The 24348-nt window shown below is 43.6% G+C and overlaps 1 protein-coding gene across 4 annotated transcripts in view; it reads left to right on the top strand.

The window, feature by feature from the left end:
* Positions 1-23821, top strand: part of Rasgef1b (RasGEF domain family member 1B) — a 498748-nt gene extending 474927 nt beyond the window's left edge. For 3 of the 4 annotated variants that reach the window (XM_040747470.1, XM_040747472.1, XM_040747473.1), the window contains 11 exons: positions 246-383; positions 6218-6433; positions 6852-6926; positions 8526-8621; positions 8735-8837; positions 11803-11882; positions 12487-12582; positions 17162-17257; positions 18593-18716; positions 19567-19639; positions 22413-23821. In XM_040747470.1, the coding sequence (XP_040603404.1) occupies positions 246-383; positions 6218-6433; positions 6852-6926; positions 8526-8621; positions 8735-8837; positions 11803-11882; positions 12487-12582; positions 17162-17257; positions 18593-18716; positions 19567-19639; positions 22413-22437 (1122 nt within the window). In that variant the 3' untranslated portion in view covers positions 22438-23821. The remainder of the gene's footprint in view (positions 1-245; positions 384-6217; positions 6434-6851; positions 6927-8525; positions 8622-8734; positions 8838-11802; positions 11883-12486; positions 12583-17161; positions 17258-18592; positions 18717-19566; positions 19640-22412) is intronic. The other variant, XM_040747469.1, reaches the window with a different exon arrangement.
* The last annotated feature ends 527 nt before the right edge of the window (positions 23822-24348 follow it).

The following is a 24348-nucleotide window of genomic DNA, read 5'->3' as shown; positions in this document are numbered from 1 at the left end:
CAATGTGTAAGGTCCCCGGCACCGCAAAGTAAAATAAACCAAAGCGCAGCGTAGCAGTCACAGAAGGCCCCTCCGTCCTGCCATTGCTAACTGCGCCTGGTGTTGATGCGGAGGTAGCTGCAGCTGTTGCTCCTATGCAGAGAATGCGCAGCACTGCAACTTAGTCCGCGGCACGGTTATGTGGTTATTGGTTTAATGTAGACCGTGGTGGTGGATATCTGACTTAGATTTCTTTTTCTCCCTAGAACCAGATGAGAAAAATTACACCTAAAATTCTGCAACTCCTGACAGAGTGGACGGAAACATTTCCTTATGACTTCCGGGATGAGAGAATGATGAGAAATCTGAAAGACCTGGCGCACAGGATGGCCAGCGGCGAGGAGGTTGGTCACGGGAGCTTCGTAAAGTCAGGGGAGTTTCCCGACGGAGCTTGGGTGGAAAGTGGGGCTGAGCTGCCCCCAAACTCAGTGCTGCCTTCTTGTTTTGCCTTCGGACAGCCTCTACATAGCATATATTAATATTAGTGTGTCACGTGGGGAAGGATTATTCCATCCCACTTCAAATGAGTGGGATCTCGAGTTTTATGTTGTTGTTTCTGGCTGTGTTCATGTTGACTCATGATGCTAGGTGGTGCATCTTGATGTTATTTCACGTCAGTCTCTCTTCTACAAAGGTTTGACCCAGCTCACATATTAACTCTTCTCTCTGCGTGTCTGCCTACACTTATAGTAGATATAACTAAATAGTATATTAAAAACTCGTAAGTAGAGATAGACAGTCCAGACGGTGGAGGGGAAACACATATGCCAGTGTTGAGAGCGATAGCAGCAGGAAAGGTCTGCTGTGATTGGTCCATCCCAGATTAAAGGGAAACACAGTTGATCACGTCATTTTCAGGGGAGGGAAAAGGCATACTAGGGATTCCAGGCATTAGATGAAAAACTTAGGCACTTGGGGCTGGTAGAACATTTGCCGGGCATACATAAGGCAGGGTCATGATGGATACAACAAAATCCACAGAAGACAAAGCCTTCTTAGGAGGGATTTCACAAAGGAGGCTTAGCTTGCTCTTTTATAGTGTTTACAGTGAACACTCCTTGCTAAGCAAAGGTAATTCTCGCGGCTGGGGTGTCTGGGCTTGGGGGTGGCATGCAGGAAGGGAACAATCCAAGTGGTGCTGGAAGTTGATTCAAGGCCAGCACCTAGAACCAGTGGGGATTTAAAGCAGGTCTCTTAGGTCATCCTCCATAAATATCACTTCTGTCAACCGAGCCTTTGATGACAGTCGTTAATCAGCTCCAACACGTTCGAGGTTATCTGAAGCAGGCCCAGAGGGCTAACTTGGTATGTTGAGGCTTGCTGGACAAGGACATGTTTGTAGTTTCTTTGTGGCAGATAAGTGTTTGGGAACAAATGTGGCACCATGTAACACTGTCACCGGGTGAAAGGTAGCCGAAGTACCTGGCAGTGCAGGGCTGTCCTTCCCTTTGTCACACTGTTCCGTCCCTCCATGACAGCTCCCAAAAAAGGGTTCTCTCAGCTTGGTGCTGCAGGGGTAAGAGCTCAAGACTCCTGTCCTGAGTCATGTGAACACTCACACTGTCATCTTCCTAAGCTGAGATCAGTGAAATTAGGAACACCCGGCTCGCAGCTGTCTTGGGTGGCATTCAACTCAGGAGTTAAGGCTTTCGCTGTGGCTTTGTGACATCGTGTGGAGCCCCTGCCGGTTGTAAGTGTACAGTCTTCTTGTCCATCAGCCTGTCTTAGCTGCTTCCCCTGGGAAGGAGCACCCACAGAGGTGAGAGTCCACCACTGCCACCGAGCTGTACTCACTCTATTGTGGATGACTGGGACGGGCTGCTTGGCAGGGTCAGTGCTGACTCGCTGGCTTTGGTTTGTGACAAACTGGTCAAAGGAGGAGTACCATCCTGGGGCTGTTTCTTATCTGAAGGCCAGGACCTGAGTCACAATCAACTTTTCATTTTAGTTCAATTATATTATAGGGAGCTGTTGATACTGCTGGCTAATTTTTCTCTGTTGCTTTTTTAGAGGTAGAAGTTAGAAGCCATGACTTGTTTCTTCCCAAAAAGAACACTTGAGTTTTTTTTTTCTTTCTTTCTTTCTTAAGATAAAATACAGTGATTTGAAAATGCTGTATTGATGGCTTTTGGTCTTTCTTTTCATGGAAATCAAAGATGGTGATCCATTCTATTTGTTTGCCAGTTGAGATCTGCTCTTTCTAAACAAGGTCAAGCCTTCTGGTCAGACAGCCTTGGGTTAATAAACTATTCTTTCCACACCATGGGAAGGTCAGCTGACTTTGAGGATGATAGGGCATGAAAGTGTTACTAGGGAAATAAGATTTACCTAGGAATACACTGAACTTGGTTGGGTACGTGGAAGCTATGCCTGTCGTGATTGGCCAGAGCTTCACAGGAAGCTGCCTTTTATCCAGAATCTAGGAACTGGAGCCGGGGTGGTGGTGGTGCAAGCCTTTAACCCCAGCACTCGGGAGGCAGTAGATTTATGTGAGTTCGAGGCCAGGCTTGGTCTACAAGCGAGTTCCAGGACAGCCTCCAAAACAATACAGAGAAACCCTGTCTTGACAAAAACAACAAAAACAAAACAAAACAGAATTTAGGAATTGGGTCCACACATGACAGTTGCTTGCAGCGAGTGTGCTCTGGCTTATCCATGAAATTCCTAACTCCCTTCCCATCACCGTAAATCATGACACTAACTGCCTTGTGTTAATGTGGTGGAGGCTCCTGCTGCATTTGTTGTCTTGGCTGTCTCCTTCCTATCGTGTTACACCTCTCTTCTCAGAGAGAACTCCCGCAACTCTAGCCACAGCTCCTCCCATCCTTGACTTTTGTGCCTTCTGTTTCATTAGACTCTAGGATCTACACTTAGTCGTTGGCTGCTCCGCTGAACTTTAGGTTATCCCCACTTCGTTCACCCTGGCATCTTTAGCTCCCATCTGAATGTCTGGCTGGTATTTGGTTCTCATAGCATTTGAACGGATGAACGAAGGAAAGAAGAAGTGAACGAATGAACAAAGGAGTCAATTACGAGAATGGGGAGCCATTATTCCTCCCAGTGGAAGGAGTCTGGGTTTGAACTGAGGCCTGTTGCTTCTTGCCTCTGACTTCAGGGAAGTGTTTTTGGCACCAGATGAACCCAGGTGTGCCCTGTATATGACTTGGTCGGGTTCTTCAGAATCTGCTAGGACAATTGCGCATAATTTGGCTTAATATGCTTCTCCCCTGGGGGATTTGCCCCAAATAAAGTGGTTTATTAGGACTCGCCTGGAAGAAACATGAAATGAAACTAATGATTGAATTGCATGACAAATGACTGGAGAGGATAGAATGCAATTTTCTCTTCCTTAAGGGGCTGGTCTCTATAATAAGAACTTCTGTCTTTATTTGCCAGGTAATTACTGTCTCTGGCAACTGAAGTTATAAAAAAGAATAAGTACATATTTAGCAATGCATGACTCAGTGAGGAAGCATGCTTAACTACACAGAACCTGGTTTCTCAAATGGAATCAGATGAAGGCAGGAGCCTTTGAAAAGGGTCACAGTACCCCCTCCCTCCATCTTTCTCTCTCCACACACCAATATCAATATGCCCCATGGTGTCCTTTCTCGAATAATGTCTTGCTATTGCTTTTGCTCGCTAGTGACTAGTGACAATTCCTCCACCCCTCCCTGAAAAGAATATTTTGTAGTGGAGAACACTGATCTTTCACCTGATAGACCTGAAGGCGAGCTCTGCTTCCTACCCATTGCTGCCTGTTGGAATCACCTGAGGTTCACTCTCAGCGTGCTGCCCAGGCTGTCCTCACTCCTGCGCAGTCGGACATCCTCCATGGGGGACCAAGACTGCAGGCTGTCCCTACTCAGCCCTTTCTTTTGCCCGCTGCTACCCTGCTGGGACCTTCAGGTGGTGACCTGAAGAAAAGTGGCCATTTCTACCGAAGTCTCTTGTGTCAGAGACCCAGAGAAGGAAGAGGTGAGGTGTGAGATGTAGAAATGGCTCATGCAGGACGTAAAATAGTGGGCATTTTAAAGATGAGTTTCTGCTTTCCCAAGTGAAAGAGAAATTTCCTACACATGCCTCATACATATGGTATCCAAGAAGTACCACTGGGTAGGCTTTCACTTTATTTGCAATCAATCAAGTAGTGTAGCAATCAAAGTAAAAATAGCAATCCTACTTCTTTAAACATCGACAGGTGTTGTCAGTTTTGTGAATATCCTCCCAGAATGCCTCCTTGGCATGTATGTATCTATGTACATCCTTGTATGGGTACACACACCCATAGAAATGGTGGAAAATTTAAGTTTTTCTTAGAAACCTTTGGATTCTTCTTAGAAAAAAAAATAAATTGACCAATATGTCCCTTACCCACACCACACTGTGCTTCATATTTTAGTCATGCCAGTTGTGGGCTACTCTTGCAAAAAGGCTTTAGTGAATGTAAAAATGCAACCTTGTAACGTGTTTTCTACTCAGGATGGTACGTGAGGTAGCTGAAGTGTCTCCAGAAGAGTGATATGTTGGGAACAATTTGCATAGTGTTAAGAAGCAGTGGGAACACTCATGTGGGCTTTTATGAGGACATTTGGTAGAGAAGACTGAAGTTAGTTTTACTGTATCTCGGTGTTCCTAAGGAAGAGGCTGGGGTGGGAATGAAGTAGCACATTACTTAGCCATGACTGGTTTGGGTACCAAAGGAGGACACATTTTCTTTGAGTGATAAGTAGATTACCAACACTAACGTGAGTCCTAGAGATTTTTGTGGGGATTGGGTGGGTGGGGACTGGTTCCAAACACTACAGAGCTGAGGATGGCTTTGAACTCCCAGTCCTCATGCTCTTCTTATTCTGTGAGTGTAGAGAAAAACAAAGGTTATATAATGGGCATATATAAGAGCCTGTTTGACTATCATTGCCATGTAGAGAGGAAAAAAGATGGAGAAGGTGGGATTGCTTTTAACCCCTGCCGACTTGAGAATTAGCCATTTTCAGACCTGTAATTTCCTTACTGTGTGTGTGTGTGTGTGTGTGTGTGTGTTTTAAACATACTCTAAGCCTTTAAGCCAAATTAGAACAATAGTTAATTTTTATACTTTTTAGATTTACAATGTTCAAATTGCTAGTCTTGGCAGATGGTACTGGCACCTTTAAAAAAAGTCTGTGAGGCATAAGTACAGACCTGCTGCATGAGTAGTCTCCTTGGGATTGCCAGCTTAAGTGCCCAGCTGGCATTGAGTCAGCCTGCATTCCTCCTGTTAACACGAGCATTCGTAATTTACCTAGAAGGACAGTTGCTGTTAGTAGTTTGGGGCCAGAAAAGGAAGACAAGAGCAACAATGCCATATCAAATAAGTATACCCAAAGGAAGGATCGAGGAAGGGGGTAGGGATGGATGGATGATGGATGGATGGATGGATGGATGGATGGATGGATGGATGGACGGACTAGGATGTCATTCCTTGCCTTAACAAGCATTTTAGAATGCAAGGAGTTGATTCTTACCCACGACACAGGAAATACTTCTGAAATCAACTTTTTGTAAGTGTCATGAGCATAGCATGATGAAATCATTAACAAGGTGGCATCTGATAGTAACATTGTGGCGAGAACCACCAGGTGACAGTGACTGTGAGCATCGATGTCGACTCACGAAATGGGGGGAAAGTGGGCACAAATCAAGGTCAGAAAACAAAAGTGAATGTACAGTCCCACTTTAGATGTGAAAGTCAGGAAGGGGAGTGGAACGTAATGGCGCATTCTCGTCATGCACCTTCATGCACCTAGCAGAATGAGGCTGGAAATGGTCGGAATGGAGGAGCCATGCCGGTGGCTATAAAGGGATCTGCTGTGAGACCCCTGTGGTTTAGCCTAGCGGAAGCAAACAGGTACAAACTGGTACAGTCTCACTGCATTGTGTGGAGCATCCATCACAATGATTGCCCGCCACAGCTAACCTGACGTTTCTGAGGTGTTTTCAAGGCCCAGCCTGAATTATATTTTCCAAAGCATCCTACGAGAGCAATCCAGTAAACGTAGGGTTTCAAACACTTGCTGCGTATGGGTCTCCTCGAAGCGGATAGAGCTCAAAGCGTTTGAAGACGGTGTGTCTGAGGTCACACGATGCTGGAAAACAATATGCAGGGCAGGAGTGTCATTCTTCATTTACTTCCTAGCAGACATACCGGAAGAATGTCCAGCAGATGATGCAGTGCCTCATCCGAAAGCTCGCCGCCCTCAGCCAGTATGAGGAAGTCCTGGCAAAACTCAGCTCCACAGCCACAGACCGGCTCACCGTTCTGAAGACCAAGCCACAGTCCATACAGCGGGACATCATGACGGTCTGCAGTGACCCTTACACGTTGGCCCAGCAGCTGACTCACATTGAGCTGGTAAGGCCCTATCGCCTTTGCCCTCGGCGGCCACAGATTAGTTTGCTTTGGCAACGAGACTGTGCTTGCTGATAGAGGTCAGAATAACTCAAAAGGGAAACAGTCCACAAAACAGCTGAAGCATGTTTGTTTGGGCATTTGAATATGGATGTTTATGATATCCTGGGAATTTACTCATAAGCACATACTAAACAAGACAGAAAGGCAGAGTTTGTTGACCTTCTCTGTCTTCTGCCTCTCATTATTTTCCTGTAACTCTTCATTCTTCATCTGTCTTATGAAACATTGCCTCCTTTCACATTCTGAAGATGAAGAAAGTATTTAGGGCTAACTGCTTGGGGCTGCTGCCAAAATTGATGGGAGGAAGTGACCATCTGCTTCTTCTCATTTTCTTTAATATTGCTGGCTTTTATTTCAGGAGAGACTCAATTACATTGGGCCAGAAGAATTTGTTCAGGCGTTCGTGCAGAAGGACCCTTTGGACAACGATAAGGTAATTGGGGTCAAGTTGTTTGTTTTGTGTTTTTCATTAGCTGTGTGTGATTCATTGCAGTTTTCTTGGGCTGGGTCTCTGAGTGCCTGTACAATAGTCTTATTCCATCACTTCCTCCTCATTGGGGATTTTAATAAGCCCTTCCTGGCAAGATATAAGTGTTTGTGGCGATGAAGGTAGATGATAAAAGCATAATGGTTTTAGCAGGTTAAGCCAGAAAGAAAATCAAAGAGAACAGCTTGCCTGTGGTTGAGCAGCAACCACAGGGGAAGGGGAGACAGGATGTACTTCCAGCTTGCCCAACTGAGCTCTGGCTGACCTGGTCCCTTGCCATAAGTTAGTCCCTTATGACGTCATCATGGCAAAGCACACAAAAAGGACATGGTACTGGACCTACATTATACATTTCGTGAACACATGCACAGGTTTTTTTTCTTCCTTCTAGAGTGACCTCTCGAAGCATTTTGAATTGTTAGGCTCTCTGTGGCTCCTTCACCTACTGATAAGTCCCTCGGGGAGACGAGGCAACAGCTGTTTCCGGCCTTAGACTAGTTACACTCAGTATGGGAAGTGAAGAGTCTGTTTTTCAGTAGGAAGCTAGTGGACTTCTTTGTTTATGTCTTCTGAAAGGAAGGAAAGAGGGGTTAATGAACGTCTTCAAGCATGGCCTTGAGCTCCAGGATAAGATCAATTTCTGCCTTTGAATAGTGTGTCAGTCATCCTATTCAAGAGAGTAAGACTTTCATTTCTCTTCGGGTAAATGGGCTCCAGCGTTTCGTCTCCTGTCTTAATGACAGCGTGACGTTTCCAGCCCCGTGCTCTCAGGCTCCCCTCGCCGCGTTGGTAGCAATTGGTATTTGCATCCTCTTTGAGCATGCGGCCCCTGTCTAGTTACATTTACATTGCTGTGATATAATACCCAGGCATAAGTCACTGAGGGAGAAGGGGCTTGTTTGTCTCACACTTCCAGATTCCAGAATACCATTGAGGGAAAGTCAAGGTTGAGATCCAAGCAGCCAGTCACACCACACAGTCAAGAGCAGAAAGAAAAACACACCATCATTTAAGGAGATGTCTTATGCCCTTATTTATTCCTAGGATGAAGGCTTTCTTATGTTGCTTTCTCTAAAAAAAATGTACAGCAACATGTTCCTCAAAAATAAAACTTTTATCTTTAAAGGAAAAAGAAAACATGGAGTAGAATGAAGTTAAGTGCAGCCAGGCCAGTTTAATTACTCCCTTCCTTTGCTATGTTGCAGTCAGCTTTCACTCCTCAGACTGTTGCCTAGGGAAACGAGTGCCACCCTCAGTGGGCAGGGCTTTCCTCCATCCATTAACAATCAAGACAGTCTCCCACAAACTTGCTCACGGACCAACCCGATTTAGATAATTCCCCACTAAGACTGTCTTCCCATGTGATTCTAGCCTGTGACAAGTGACAGTTAAAACTCACCAGCCAATCCTTCTTTGGAATTGAGGGTCTGAGGGCACATGCCACCCAAGAGTAATGTAGTTTTTTGGAAGGGAGGGAAGGGTACTTCCGTGAGTGCATCAGCGTGTATTCCCAGACCTCATCTGTCCACATTGCTTTCTCTGTAGACTTGCTACAGTGAACGGAAGAAAACGAGAAATCTAGAAGCCTATGTAGAGTGGTTCAATCGCCTAAGCTACTTGGTTGCTACAGAAATCTGCATGGTGAGACAATGCATTTTGCCCCCTGCAAATCGATCTTTCCTGCTTACTGTCTCTCTGTTGGTCCCATGTGCTGGGTTGCTGCCTGCCTGATCATTTTCCTTTTTTCCTTGCAGCCAGTGAAGAAGAAACACAGAGCAAGGATGATTGAATATTTCATCGATGTGGCTCGAGAGTGTTTCAACATTGGGAACTTCAATTCCTTGATGGCAATAATCTGTGAGTGTTTTTGTGAGAACACTACTTTAGGGGGCTTGCGAAATGTATCAGTGGAAAATCTTTTGTGAAAACCGTGTTCTTTCTACTCTAGAGTTAATTCAGAGCATTCAGAATGCTTTAAGGAGCCGAACTGGTGCAAATGAGTATCCCCTTTCCTTAGTAAGCCTGATCATTGAATACCTCATGTCATTTATCCTCCCTTAAACATCCATCTGTAAAAGCTAATGAATGAGCCTGGCTGTGGTGGTGCACACCTTTAATCCTAGCACTCAGGAGGCAGAGGCAGGCGGATCTCTGCGAGTTCTAGGCCAACCTGGTCTACAGCAGAAGTTCCAGGACAGTCAGGGCTACACAGGAAAACAAAACAAAACTGATGAGTGACATAGTTGTCTAAATAAAGGATTTCTAGAGGTATTTTGACAGCTTGCATACCAAGCATTATGGGGCCTGAGATTAAATGCTATCATTTTGTCAGCATTAGCCTGAGGGATGACCTAAGAAACCAAATGTTTCCAACTGCTCATGCTTCTGCAAACAGCTGCAGCTCTCACACTTGAAGTCTACCAGGACTCTCCAGTGGATCTCGGGGATCGTAATGACCAACAGCATGGTTCTCTCTACTCATTTTTTTAACATAGACAATGGCAAATCTTTGTGACTCTGTCTTAAAACTTGATGGCCATCTTCCATGCTTTAGGTGCTCAGTACATATTTGCTTAAAAGAAAAGGAAGAGTTGGTCATTTTGAAGCTAGAGAATCTTCCTAATTTGGTTTATTAATATTTCTCCTGATAAATCTTTTCACTAATCCCTTATTCCATTTTGTCTCTGCATCACCCACCTTTTTGTCTTCCCCTATAAAAACACTATGTTTGACTCCATCAACAGAGGACAGAGGGGCTGGAGGGATGACTCAGCAGTTAAGAGCACTGGTTGCTCTTCTAAAGGACCAGGGTTCAATTCCCAGCACCCACATGGCAGATCACACTGTCTGTAACTCCAGCGATTGGTCACCCTCATATAGACATACATTCAGGCAAAACCCAGTGTACATAAAAAAAGTAGAGAAAGAAAGGAAGGAAGGAATGAAGAAATAAACAGAGAAGGAAAGAAAGAAGGAAGGAAAGAAAGAAAAGGAAAGGAGATAGTGGACAGTGACCATCTAAGTCCAGGGTTAGAAAGCAGATAGCCTCAGTGACAGAGGATTGCTTAGTTTTCTTTGCCCATCAATCTGAAAATGCCACAAAAAACCATAGTATTGGAGAAAGTACTAATTACATATATCCATAATCTAAACAGAACCACGTAGCCACACAAGATAAATAGCTGGGGATATTAAGTGTATCACCAGAAATGAAATGAAGTCATAGTGAAGGGACATCTTATACAGGAAAATAACTTAAAATAATCAAAATTAGTTGTACCAAATATTGTTCAGAGTAAGGAGCACCTGGAATAAATGCATGTACAGGGACAGTGGGAGTTTTAGATAGTTCTACTGCTTTAATAACTGAAAGTTTCTTATAAAGCTAATCCTAAACCTACCCTGTAATCCAGAAATTCCAACACTGGTATTTTTGCCCCCATCAAAAGTGAGTACATCTACAGAAAGATTTGTGCTAAGTGAAGCTTTAATCCTAATAGCCCCGGCTTGGAAAGAGCCCAAATGCCCATTTGCAAGTAAATGACTGAAGAGACTGTTATACAATATATGCTTTTGAGCAATAACAGTGAATCACTGAAACATATATAACCTGGATAAATTTCACAATCCTTGTGCTGAGCCTTCATCAGGGCAGGCGGGAGAAGAGTATGTGCAGTGTGAGTCCACTCATGCCAAGTTCTAGAACAGACAAAGCCAGGGAATGTCTGACCCTTGTCCATAGTTGTGAATTCTCTGGGCGGGGAGTGGGTGGAAACTGACCAGAAGAGGTCCAGTCGAGCTTTATGGATGATAGGATGTTCTGTCATAACTTGATTGGAGTGGAGGTATATAACCTTGTACACCTATAAAACTTACCTGGTTGTACATTTAAGATCTGTGTACGTGCCTGTGTTTTTCCTCAGTTAGAAATCTCTTCTTGCTATTAAACACAGAAACACTGATGTCATGAAATGAATTTGTATACTCATTTAGGTTCATGTGAACCCCTTTCCACTGTAGTGTCTTACCAAGTAGCTGTAGTTTGTATGTTCTCCTTGGGAGAGGCAGTGTATGATATCTGTTACTGGAGCAGGCAGATGGCATTGAGAAAATTCCACAACCCTGGAACTTAGCTTATTATTACAGCAATGTCTAGTGGGTATGGGAGAAGATATATGCAAAACATGGATGGTATGTTAGGTGACAGAAAACAGGTCCTCAATGACAACCTGTGGCCGAGTCACCCACTGTCTTGTTTATTTAATGACCAATGAGCTAACTAGAGATCTAATATGTTAAAATGATTGAGAAAAATGAAAATAAAAAGAATTTCTAACATACGAATAATACATAAATTCAGTCTTTGGCATCTAGTCAAGTATAGAGTCTCCTGCCTTTCACATTAACGCGTAGAATATGAAGGAGGAGGTTCTACAATCTATGTCTTGACCACAGAGCCAAGTAAATCCAGTCAGAACCCCATGAGGCCTCGCCTCAGCAAACTAACACCAAACAAACAAAGCATAAGACGTAGCATCTACACATAAAGTGCTGATGGGTTGCAGCCATGGCCATTTGTTTTTGTATTTACCACGATTGCTCATGTGGTCCACATATGGCCTGTTCACCCTAAAATGTTTGCTGTCTTCCCCAAGAAATGCGCTCAGCCCTGTTCACGGCTCTGCCGCTGCTAAGCTGAGGAAAGCTTGCAAGGAAATGTTGTAAAACTTGAGGCTGTTACCGCTAGTTGCAGAACTCAATTATTGATGCTTACATCCCTATTTCCATTTTCTTCTTTTCATGTCCATTTTTAAACGGGAAGCTGGTATGAATATGAGCCCGGTCTCGAGACTAAAAAAAACTTGGGCCAAAGTGAAGACTGCCAAGTTTGACATTCTTGAGGTATGTGGAAGTAATGTTTTAGAGTTGAATGGAGAGAGCATGCCTGTGATCTCAGCACTTAGGAGGCTGAGGCAGGAGGATTATGAGTTTTAGGGCAGCCTAGGCAGGATAGCAAGGCACCCAGATGGGATTCCACTATGTGATGCTGCTTCTTGATCAGATAGTACCATAAAAGGAAAAGGTGTTGAGATTCAGAGGTAGGAGAGGGATTCTAACTGGAGTAGGGCAACATACACTGGGCCTAATGTTGGTTCTTTTAGGAACAGAGGTGGTCATTTGGGAGTGATTGATGGAAGACGCCGGCTTCACAGTCGAGTAATTTTGTATGTCAGAGTAGACCCAGAGTTCTGAACAGTAGAGAGGTCTACATCCCAGTTGGCCTTGTGCGCTTCTCTACAGTATCCTCATTGCCTTAAAATATTCATTCACCACTCTTTGAGCAAATTTAGTTAACTCGAACAGCCCTTCCCCTGTAACACTAGGGTTGTTTTTGTGTGTGTGTGTGTGTGTGTGTGTGTGTGTGTGTGTGTGTAGAGTTAAAGGCATGATCTTGTAAATGTCGGCAGTAGAGAATTGAGTGGTTAATAACATTGTCTTTCTACAGCATCAGATGGACCCTTCAAGCAATTTCTACAACTACAGAACAGCTCTCCGAGGGGCAGCACAAAGGTCCCTAACTGCACACAGTAGCAGAGAGAAGGTAGGCTGTGAAAAGTGTATACTACTTGTTATAGACTTGCCATGTTTTACACTGACTTGATGTGAACTACTCCCTGGGGCTGTTTTTACCAGCTCAGATCTAAGAGAGGTGTTTATAAACATCCCTTGGCACACGAGGAAGGGGAACATAGAGCAATGTTGAGCTGTGGACAAAGAGAAGAGACGTGGAATGCAAATTTTGCAATTGCATATTACTATATTACTTGCATCATTATATTTTTGATGTGTTCTGTAGTGTGTCTTAGTTGTATTTTAGGCCATAAAACTAAGTCACATGATAAGGTGACTAATAGCATTAGAGTGTAATTTGGTTTAATGGGGAAAAGACATTTAAGTTCTGCATAAAGTAGCTTAATGTAACCTTTTCTTTCAAATGAATTAGCTTACCTCCCACAGTTAAGTCATTTATTCTCAGAAAGTAGGTTAGTTGCTATAACATTAGGCCTGCTGTTACTAATTGGATATGTAGGTGGCATGAAAAATACAGGGGCAATTTCTAAAAAATGAATGATCCTTTCCTGTCTCCTACTCATTAGCACCACCCTGGATCTGCAGAGTTCTGGACTCTGAGGGTCCCATTGGCTCATTTCTGTCTCAGTTCCTCACAGAGGAAGGACACATTGTCCACCTTGCTGTTTGAGAAGTAAATGTTCGGTTATGATAAACAGCTAATGCTGATTTCTTAGTGACAGCTATCGTCTGTTTGAATTCTGTCCCCGTGTTAAACAGGATTATCAACCAGTTTGGGAAAACAGGATTAAAATATTCCCCAGCTTCTAAGTCATATCCCCACCGTATCACCAGGCTTAAGGAACTAAGGTGAACACTCCTAAACTTGCGATAGTTCTTCTGCCATAACTGAAATATTGGCTCTGATGAGGTCTGAGAAGCACTGCCCAATGTATTAACTTTGATCTTTAAATGATGAAATTTCCAGTTGCCTGAGAATTTTTTAAGTTTTTATATTTTGCTGGAAAGAGCTAATCTGAAGTGGGTTAGGTTTCCGGAGAGGAGCAGATGTGTGGGAGGACCCCAGCATCCTGAAATGAAGGATGCCTGGCGGCTGTGAGACCAAGTTACATCTCACCACATGGCCCTCAGTGAGGTAGGGAGGCAGGGTATGGAGTCCTGCGTGTTAAAGGGCTGCTGCTCTGTCATCACCCACCAAGAGATGTCACTTGTGCAACTTCACCAGCTGTTCCCAGAAAAGAAAACAAACCTAGATATTTACACTTTATATCACCCAGTAAATTCTTTAAAAGCCAGTTGTATGTAAATGTATATAGACTGTACCCTGTAGCCGATAAAACTAGCACTACCACAACCGTTTGAAGAAGTACACTGCTTTGTTTTCTCATAATTGGGCTCAGAAGATAAAAAATAAAAACATGTCTGCTCAAATCTATCTTTTATTAAAAAATGAGATGATTTTCCTTCTTTTGAGCCGAGAGAGTACCGTACTGCAAAGCAATGTCCCCCTTTGTAGTCTTCTTGGCAGCACATGTTGAGTAATGGCCTTTGATCTTTCTCAAATCTCAAGTTTGTGTGGTCAGAACGGCACATTTCCAGGTACCTATGGAGAAAATCAAGTCTTTCTTTCACACAGGAGTTCTTAAGTGACTCTGAATCATGAGTATTTGACTTTTACAGGACCAGGGAATGGACCTGGGCTTTATGCCTACCAGGCGAGCTCTCTACCATTCAACTATACTATACCCACAGATAGTTTATCTGTTTTGTTTTGTTTTGTTTTGTTTTGGAGAAAGAATCTCACTAAGTAGCTCAGGCAGGCCTTCAGCTTGTAATCCTCCAACCTTAACCTCCCTAGTAGCTGAGATTACCGGACCCAAATGAATTCAGAATATATATGTGTATTCCATGCATATGTACATGAGTTGCTCTGTTTATATGTATGCCTACATGACAGAGGAGGGCATCAGATCCCATTATAGATGGTTGTGAGCCACCATGTGGGTGCTGGGAATTGAACTCAGGACCCCTAGAAGATCAGCCAGTGTTCTTAACTGCTGAGCCATCTCTCTAGCCCCAGAATTCAGAATATTTTTGAAGGGGAAATTTATGATGTAGATTTGGTAGAGTCCTTGGCTGGGATGCACAAAAATAGTGGAGCTTAGTCCCCAGCACTACATAAACCCACACGAGGTGGTGCATGCCTGAAATCCCAGCACTCAGGAGAATTAGAGAAGTTTGAGGTTATCCTTGACTACATAGTAAGCTTGAGGGCAGCTCAGAAATTTATGATCCTGCCTTATATATGCTATTTTATACATGGCTACGTGAGAAGTTTTCCCATTAATGATAGTGTCAAGACCTAACAGAATCAAGACTTACTCTCTTTATTTACCTCACAACAATCTGGAGTTCCTATTTTCTTCTCCTCTTCACTTCAATTCATTGTGCAAAGCTGGTGGGAGCTTTCATTAGTGTGAGAAACAGAGCAGCCAAGTGTCCCGAGAGAGGCTGGCTGTGTTGTCATGTTCCTGGAGGCAGAGCATTTTGTAGGCACACTGAGTGCAAACTTCACAGAAGGAACCATTCTGCCTCCCATGGTTTATAGGCCATGACAAGAACTGAGAAGTTAGTCTAAGTACCAATCCAAGATGGTACATGAGACTCACAGCCCAGCCCCAAGGACTGGAGCTGCACAGAAATTTCTTGCTTAAAAGCTGCTGCACTGTAAACTACTACTTCTTGATTTTCGTTATGTCTCCTTTTGCCTGGGGCTGTGAGAGAGTGATGTGTGTTTATTGCCTTCTAAGAGCACACTCAACTTGGGTAGTGGCAGAAAGCAGACCCAGCCAGTGTCTAGATGGATGAGCATGGCCATGCTCCTGTGAAACTCCGTGGCCACCGTCATTTAAATTTCATAGGATTTTTTTATGTACCCTGAAGTCATTATTTTGATGCCCTCTCCCAGCCACTTAAAAATGTAAGGTATGTGTCTCCTAGACCATACCAAAAATAACAACACATATATTTAAGACAAAACAAAACCCATAAACAAAACCCTTACCTTCAGCCAACCCCTAGCTTTTATTACTAGCCATCTGTAGATTCAGTTTTTCAAATGTCTGATGGAGTTTATAAGGCAGCACTTCCCAGCCATAAGACTTCCTTGGAAGAGGCAGTGTTCAAATCTGTCTTGCTCTTAGTTCTAGCACTGTGCAATGATAGCTCGTAACATCAGAGGGAGAAGGAAGTACACATACACACACACACACACACACACACACACTCTCTCTCTCTCTCTCTCTCTCTCTCTCACACACACACACACACACACACACACACACACACACACTACTAATCCTGCTTTAGGGCCTTCACAGACAAGAGCAAATAAAAGATAGTTGGGGGTGCTAAGAACCTGAAGATAAATTTGATTATTCTCAGAGATCAATGAAACAAAAAAATTTGAAAGGTGTTTTGGCCTTTTGAAGATGCCTTCAGGGGGAAAATCAGAATTTCTCCCTAGAAGTGAGTTAATGCCTACTGTTTGTTTGTGAGCCAAAACGTTTGTTTTCACATTCATGAGTCATAAGCTTAGGAGACTTCAAAGACCTGATCTTGGGCTTTTCAGAATTTCCCCAAAATCTGTTTGATGTATTATTTATCTTGCAGAACTTTTTTGATTCAAGTACATTGCATTTGAGAAAAAAATTACTGTGTCTGAACTTTGATCTCAGTTTGTGATGGGCATGGTCAGACTTAGGATACTTCTAAAGTTTAACTCCTTTAGGTTAAACTAGCTAAGTACCACCCCTTCAAACCGAGGGATCAAGGCCAAGAAAGTATCATTAGAGAAGCGTACTGCTTTTTGAACAGTCTTTAATTTTAATTCACACATTCTACCCCTCCCTTACCTATGGTGCATCTGTCTTGCATCAGATGGTGGTGCCAAGTCCTCCCAAGGGGCTTTTCCAGGACAGCAGGTACTGACTTGTTCTCTCACACAGCCAGGCTTCTTCAACAGGAAATTGTAGCAACTGTTGCTTAAAACCTTCAGTTGTCAAGTTATCTTGAGCAATGGCTTCAAGGATAAAATACAAAACAAGAACAACTACAAAAACAAAAAGAAGAAAGAAAACAACAAACTTCAACTAAAATGTAGATGTCTAAATGATGACAAAGGGAGCAAGCTAGGGGATGGGTGCCTGCCTTTAAGACTTTACCATAATTTGGGGTCACAAAAATGAATGGAGTTCTTTCATGTATTTTCATGTTGGCAAGAACCTTTAAATTTTATCAAGTTAAATATTGAAGAAAATAGGAAAAACTGTACGGAAAGTATCCATCCACCCATCCATGTGACAATACTGTTAGTTCCTACTCTGTTTGGATATTGATGACATTTGTATCATGGACTAAGCTGTGTAAGGTAGCAAGTGTTGTAGTGTAGAGTGTACAAAACAATGTGCCCTCATTCATTGTGGCCTTCCACATAATCCAAGCTAACATTGTTCATTAATTGCTTCTATGTGTAACAAGAGGTTAAATGTGTTATTTACCCAGACAACCCTGAATCTTTTTCTTCCTAGATTGTGATACCATTCTTCAGCCTCTTAATCAAAGATATTTATTTTCTCAACGAGGGTTGTGCCAACCGTCTTCCAAATGGCCACGTCAACTTTGAGGTAAGTGTAATAAAGTAGGGTACAGTATCTAGAGGAAGAATCGGGGACGGTGGCACAGGCCCATAATCTCAGCACTTATGAGGCAGAGGCAGGAGGATCACCTCAAGTTTGAGGCCAGTTTGATCTTCATAGTGGATTTCAGAGCAGCCAGTGTGACATAGTGAGAGCCTGTCTCACAAACTACAAAACTGAAAGAGGAGCAGGCACAGAGGAGTGGGAGAGGGTTGTTCCTCAGTGGCCCGGCCAGCAGCAAGGCAGACTCATGGCTCGGAACAAGCTTGCTCTTCCCCTACTGCTGTGTTCCCCATTCATCGTGAAGTAAGTGAGCAGTTGGCATTCCAGGAAGCATTACTCTGAATTCTCCTATGAGATCTTGGGCAGGAGTTTCCAATTGCTTTTATTCTAGGGAAACCATGCTAATGTGTGTGTGTATGTGTGTGTGTGTGTGTGTGTGTGTGTGTGTGTATGTGTGTGTGTGTGTGTGTGTGCTGGCACACGTACAATGCATGCATAGGGGCCTATTATGGAATAGTTGAAACTAATTATTTCATCCAAAGCTGATGTAGAATTAGGGAAGAAGGAAGGCCGGAGCCCACAAGCTACTGCTCAGTGTGGGTGGATGTTAAACTCCTTCAGGGAGGGGCATTTGGGTATACACAGTTACCAGAGTGCAAACTTACAAAGTGCCCATCTCCTGATAGTTATTAGTTTTTTTCTCTGTACTTGTTATCAGTGTGGAAGAGATACTGTCTAGACTATCACCCTCTTCCCTTGTGTATCCCGAGCTACTGATATAAGCCAGTTTCAATTTTCATTTCCTTTGATGGGAGGGAACTATTCTATTCTGGCTGTGACAAAACACACAATGAGATTCCACATGGAAGTTGGTGATTCTCCTGTGCTCCAAGCACAGTTCCCTCCCCTGAATTCTTTGTGCACATAACCTTAACTGGGACACATTTCAAGTCCATTTCTAAAGGGTTAAATACAAAGTAGGACATAATTTAAAGACACTGTAGTCTTTGGATGGTTTAGGTGTGGGTATGAATTCACATAAAGTCCTGGGTTCCCTGTAAGTATCAATTTGATACAGGTTCTTCTTGAATGAACACCACTGAGTAGCATAGTAGCCATGCCAGCCCTATCAGCACTGTCACTTGAGGGACTGCGAGTAAATCTGAACCTCCCTAGCTAGCAAATACTGTATTTGTTAAATAAAGAAGAGACGATGATTCTGGAGTTCCAAAACTGGGTGCACTTCAATGGAATTATTATCTTGCAAGCCCGTTCATTCTTAACAATTGCCCTAAAACTCTTTAATTCTCTTTCTTCCAGAAATTTTGGGAACTGGCCAAACAAGTGAGTGAGTTTATGACATGGAAACAGGTGGAGTGTCCATTTGAGCGCGACCGGAAGGTCATACAGTACCTGCTCTCAGTGCCTGTGTTCAGTGAAGACGGTAAGTCCTTCAGCTCAAACCTGCCCCGAATATCCCCAAATCCTGTGTATAAATGCTGTACTTGGTTGCCTCTCATGGATGAAGCCAGACCTTTGAGCTGATCCACCCTTTTTTCTCTGTTGCATGGAAAGTCTCATGATTTACCCCTGAAATGTTTTAATCAGCCAAACACAGTACATTTGAGCATCCCTCCCAATGCCTATTGTGCAAAGTGATGAGCATAAGTGGAAAGCTATTGAAGAGTATTTCAGAGAGTTGTGAAAAGTCTTGACTGTCAGAGCACCGGGCAATGGAGGCAGGAAAAATGATTGGTTCTGCACAGGAAAATTTACCAGTAGAGTTTGTAGGAGACCTGGAATCTTACTCTACTGAATTGCTATATACTCATAGTGTGTTGGGGTGGGGGGTGAGGGTACTTGACTGTTCCCGTCTCTATAAATAAGATTACCAACAACTTTTACAATTTTAAGATGGTTTTCTTTCTCGTTTAAACAACCCACACCTGAGTTTTATTAAAGTGTGGAGGGTGCCAAGAAAGAGCCATGACCCTTTCCTTTGTAAAGAATATAAATCTGAATGCTTCAACAGCACTGTATGGTTTGCATTGAAAGCTTTTTGCCTCCTGAATTCTTGGTTAATTGAGTGCCTTCTCAGCGTAGAGCCCTGGGGTTTTGTTGAGATGGCCCATCAGAAGCAAAGTGCAGTCCTGTGTTTTTCATGACTCCTCACCCAGTATCTGAAGGGTGTGCTGGAGGGTAGGCTCAAGTCGAGCAGCTCTTCCTACCTGTGGGGTTAAGGTATGAGGAGAAGGCTCCACTCATAACACATTCTTTCCTTTGGTTGATTGTAGCTCTCTACTTGGCTTCATACGAGAGTGAAGGCCCTGAAAATAATATAGAGAAGGACAGATGGAAGTCTTTAAGGTGAGTCAGAAATGTCGGTTTCAGCTCAAGAAAGCCATATATGTGACTTGCGTGGGAGGGCCCTGCCTACCCACTCAAGTTGGCAGAGTCTTATCTTCAGTTTTGTAACTTGGGATTCTTATGCAATCATCTAGTTTTATTGCTTTTTATTTATTTATTTTACACTAGCAGATAATGCCATGCCTGCAGTTCTTCCCCTACTATGTAATAGAATATGGAATTGAGATTACCCCGTGGTACAGTAAAACACATTTTTAAAAACTTATTTTCCTTGGTTTAAGAGTTCAGACTTTATTGTTGAATAATTCTAATCTTAAAATTCTATTTGGGTGTGGCACCAACAAAAATACTTGTTGAAATTAAGGTCACTTAAAGGTGGGTTATCACTTAACAATCAGATATCAGCCCTCCCACCCCACCCTCACCCCCGTTTAATAGAGAGAGAGAGAATCTGGATTTAAAATATAATCAGTTGAGTTATCTGTTTTTAAAGAAACAAAGCAAAATAAAACTTTTGCTATTCTACTTTCAAACATATTTACTAGCGCCCTTATTTTCAGCATGTAAGGTAAAACCAGCCAGAACATAATGGGATCCAGGATGACCAGAGAGTGTTCAGGGCACCCAGGGAAGTAGATAAAAATCTGTGGAATATCACCACCTCGGTCCTCAGGAGGCTGAAGCAAGGGGAACCGAGAGTTAGGGGCAGCAAGGGCTCCATGCTATCTCAGAAGATCAAAGGAAAAGTTGCGAATTATTGCTTTAATTTATATGTTAGGGTGAACTTTGCCTTCCATGTTTCTTGTTTGTAGTCACCCTCTTTTATTTTTATTTTTTTGAGCAAACATGGCCTTTGGTTAGACTCCAAATGTCTAAAACCTTGCTGCAATAACTTTTTTTTTGTAAATTTAAAGAGATCATTTCAATTCTGCAAGATATTCAGTATCTAAATTACATGTGGAATCCAGATATACTTTAAAAACCCAAGCCTCCCCATAATTCTTTTACAGTTGTCCTGCTCTGTTGCAAGCAGTAGTTGGGCTATAAATCGAAGGCCTGACAAGAAAGTCTGAATTGCATAGTCTCTCCACATCACTCTGTATACTATACACACAGTATATGGTACTCAAAAGAGTTAATACAGCCAAAGAGTTTAGTGGCGGAATTAGAAACGTGATGTGCTAACTGAATTCAGACATGGCTGCAGGAATCTGTTCACAGTCATATCAGCTCAAAAATGTTCAGTAATAGTATTTGTCTGGTCAGGGTGCATTTGAGGATTGCAAGCCAGGAGTGTTGCCACACCCCTAGAATCTTAGCTCTTGGGAGGCTGAGGTAAAAGAATCACAAGATTGAGGCTAGCCTGACCTACAGAGTGAGTCTGAGGCCAGCCTGGGCTATCAGGCATGACCCCGCCACCAGAATAACAATAGTACAGGCGCCACTGCTGCTATGGCCCTCAGTTGCTGTGGGAGGCGTTCTTTGGTTTAAGACTGGTTTCTGTGTTAAAACTGTCTTCTGAGGAAGCCCAAGAACAGTTTCCTCTTCATATCTCAACCATCGGCTCTGCCTTTCCCAGAACTGGCATCATGGCTTCGCTCCACTGCCCCTTCCCTAGGCAGAAACTGCTCTTGAACACACACTTCTCAGACACTCTTAACTCTCTTGTCACCAGCCGCATGTTGGTGTGTGTGTGTGTGTGTGTGTGTGTGCTTCTTTCACAGCTACTGTATAGTCCACCTGAGAGTGAGCTAAGGGCACGCTCCCATGGCTGCTCCTGCCCTAGACACTTGAACTCCATTGCTCCTCAGCCCTTGTTATGGTTGAATGATGTCAGGACATTGCAGGCGCTGGCCACAGCCTGGAAACCATAAAAAGGATAAAAACAAGAAATTGGGTTCCTATAAAACCATGACAGAAAACTTTAGAATGACAGTTCCTGCCTGGAAACTCATCTGCATGTTTGCTTTGAAGCTTCGAGCTGCTTGTCCATGGACGCTTTTCCCACTGTTCCCGGATTCAGACACATCAGTGCAGATGAGAGTCCACATCCGAGGACAGGCACCTTTCTTATCACCTACTGTTTACCTTCAGGTGTCATAGAACATTGTAAAAGTTGCCTGTATCTGCTAAGTAAACTGTGCTGGGAAGTTTTAAGTCAACTTGACACAAATTAGAATAATTTTGGAAGCAGAAACCTAATCGAGAAAATGCCCCCACCTGATTGGCCCGTGATGAGTTTTCTCGATTGGTGATTGATATGAGAGGGGCTGTGTGGGCCGGGCCAGCCCTGGGCAGATGGTCCTGCATGCTATAAGAAAGTAGGCTGGGCAAACCATGAGGAATAAGCCAGTAAGCAGCCCTCTTCTGTTTCCTCCGGAGCAAAGTCTGACCTCCAGGTGCTTGCCCTGTCTCCCTTTGATGATGGCCTGTGATGTGGAAGTGGCAGCCATTAATAAACCCTTTCCCCCCAAACTGCTCATCATCATCGTGTCTTATCACAGCAACCAAAGCCCTACCTAAGACATAAACCTGTGTATGGCACTTGTCATTGAAGTTGTTTGTTTTTTATTTTAACATAAAACTGCTCAAGCAATGCTTGGCTGTCTCCATTAACAACTCTCTAAGGGGCTAGCAAACTACTAAGACTCCAGTCCATGATTCCCACCCTGTCGTTTCAACTGTGTAAAAATACATTTAAAATAGAGGAGAGATGAGCATGAACCAAGACAATGTAGTCAATGCGAGTGGTCCTCTGCCTTCTGCCTTGCAGGTCCAGCTTGTTGGGCAGAGTTTAACCTATGGGAGCTGCTGCTACTGCTTCTGTTGCTGCTGCTGCATCAAACAGCCCCTGGAGGGCGTGGCCCTTGTTTTCTGGGATCTAGTACTAAGAACAATCGGGCAGACCCTTTAAGCAAGCCCAACTGCAGAGCAGATGGAAAACCCATTTCCTACAGCTGACAGATGGATTTTTGAGACTGAAATGTTCACTGAAGACACTTGAGAAAGAAAGAAGCCTCTGAAAGTCCCGGCCCGGCACATGATTCATCTCCTGGAATTTCCACGTGAATCACAGCTGTGCACCTGGATGGAGTTTTCTTTTGTCTGTGTGTGTGGTTTATTTTTTCGTTTTTTTGCTTGAACATTTGCTGCTAATGGAACTTACCCAGCTGAGTGCTGGCTCTATGGAAGCCCATGTTTCTTTGTTAATTTAAATGAAAAGGGGAGAGGAGGGAGGGGACACTCCCCCGACATACACACAGTTTGGATCCCAGCCGTCTGCTTGAGCACTGTTCCGGTGAGGGCCGAGACTGGGTGGATACCTGCTGCAGATGCTCTTCCCCTAGCGTGTGCAGCGCTGAGCATCTCCTCTTCCTCTTCCTCTTCCTCCGAGGATCTGAGTTGGCTGCTGGTTGGCACACTCCTCCTTGCCCATATAAGTTATTTAATATAATAATGAAGCGCAACACTGTGGTAGGAAAAAAGCCACTAGGAAAAAAAAAAAGCAAAAAAACAAAGCAGAGTTTGGCGCTGTTGGACTGCCCATCCTGCTGGAAGGACGGTGTTTTCTTGGCCCTTCTGAGCCATTTACAACTGACCACTGTGTTCTATAGATGCATTTTTCAGTAGTTTTTGTTTCTGTTGTTACTTAGTTTCCCATAATGCCCCATGGCAAAAGCCGTGCTGTCACCCCCACCCCCATAAATGTAAATGATCTGATATTAAGGGTCTTGGGGGAAAAATCCACGACATAACCACAATTGTTTTGTTTAACTAACTTATTTTTCATTGTTTTCTGGAGTCTGTTGGTGACTAAAACATGTAAACAAGGAGTAAAATTGGAAAAGCTGCCTCTTCCCCCAAAGCAGTGAACAAACCAAACGAAAAGCAGGATGCTGTTAATCTATGATCAATCTAATTGTGAACTAGTTTGCCTTGTTACCATCTAAATAGGCCTGTAGTTGCTCTGCAAGCAGCCATTCTGTGTACTCTAGGAGAAACTTTAGAGTAGCGAGCCCAGCTGATGAAAATGCACAATGCCAAGTCCCAGCCCCAGCCATGTCCCTTGACCTTTCCGGCCCCGCCTTGAGAAGCAGCATGTCTTTGGTGTGCATCGTCTGAACAGGCCTCAGCGGTCTCCACGTCGTCCCTTTACAACGTCAATACATTTTACACTCTGCAGCCAAGAGTTGTGGCGTCTTTCTTTGCTTTTGCAGGTGGAGTCTGGGTGGGTGGGCTTTTGCTATATGTCATTTGACTGGTTCAAAATGTGTGTACTCCTGAAGGAGTGGTCGTAGGGCATGGATGGGCATTTGTGTTCTAAAGAGAAATCCTAGCAAGCAAGCATTTCCCAGACACTTTGTAAGATGTTTAAGCAAGCTGGGCGTTGGTGGCGCACGCCTTTAATCCCAGCACCTGGGAGGCAGAGGCAGGCAGATCTCTGTGAGTTCGAGACCAGCCTGGTCTACAAAGCGAGTTCCAGGACAGGCTCCAAAACAATACAGAGAAACCCTGTCTCGAAAAACAAAACAACAAAAACAAAAACAAGTTTAAGCACAGATTCTGCCATTGTCATTCCCACCCTTAGGTACACAACAGGAAATGGGTATAGCCTGATGATAATTTGTCAAAGACCACAGAACTAATGAGAAGCACAGGGTTAAAATAGGCCTTTTAACCCAGAGCCCAGGCTTTAAACTCCCAGAGCA

This window comes from Mesocricetus auratus, unplaced genomic scaffold (assembly GCF_017639785.1).
Source record: "Mesocricetus auratus isolate SY011 unplaced genomic scaffold, BCM_Maur_2.0 Super-Scaffold_100006, whole genome shotgun sequence".
Classification (NCBI taxonomy): domain Eukaryota; kingdom Metazoa; phylum Chordata; class Mammalia; order Rodentia; family Cricetidae; genus Mesocricetus; species Mesocricetus auratus.
Note: the sequence above shows the minus strand (reverse complement) of the source record. Positions and strands in the feature narration are given on the sequence as shown.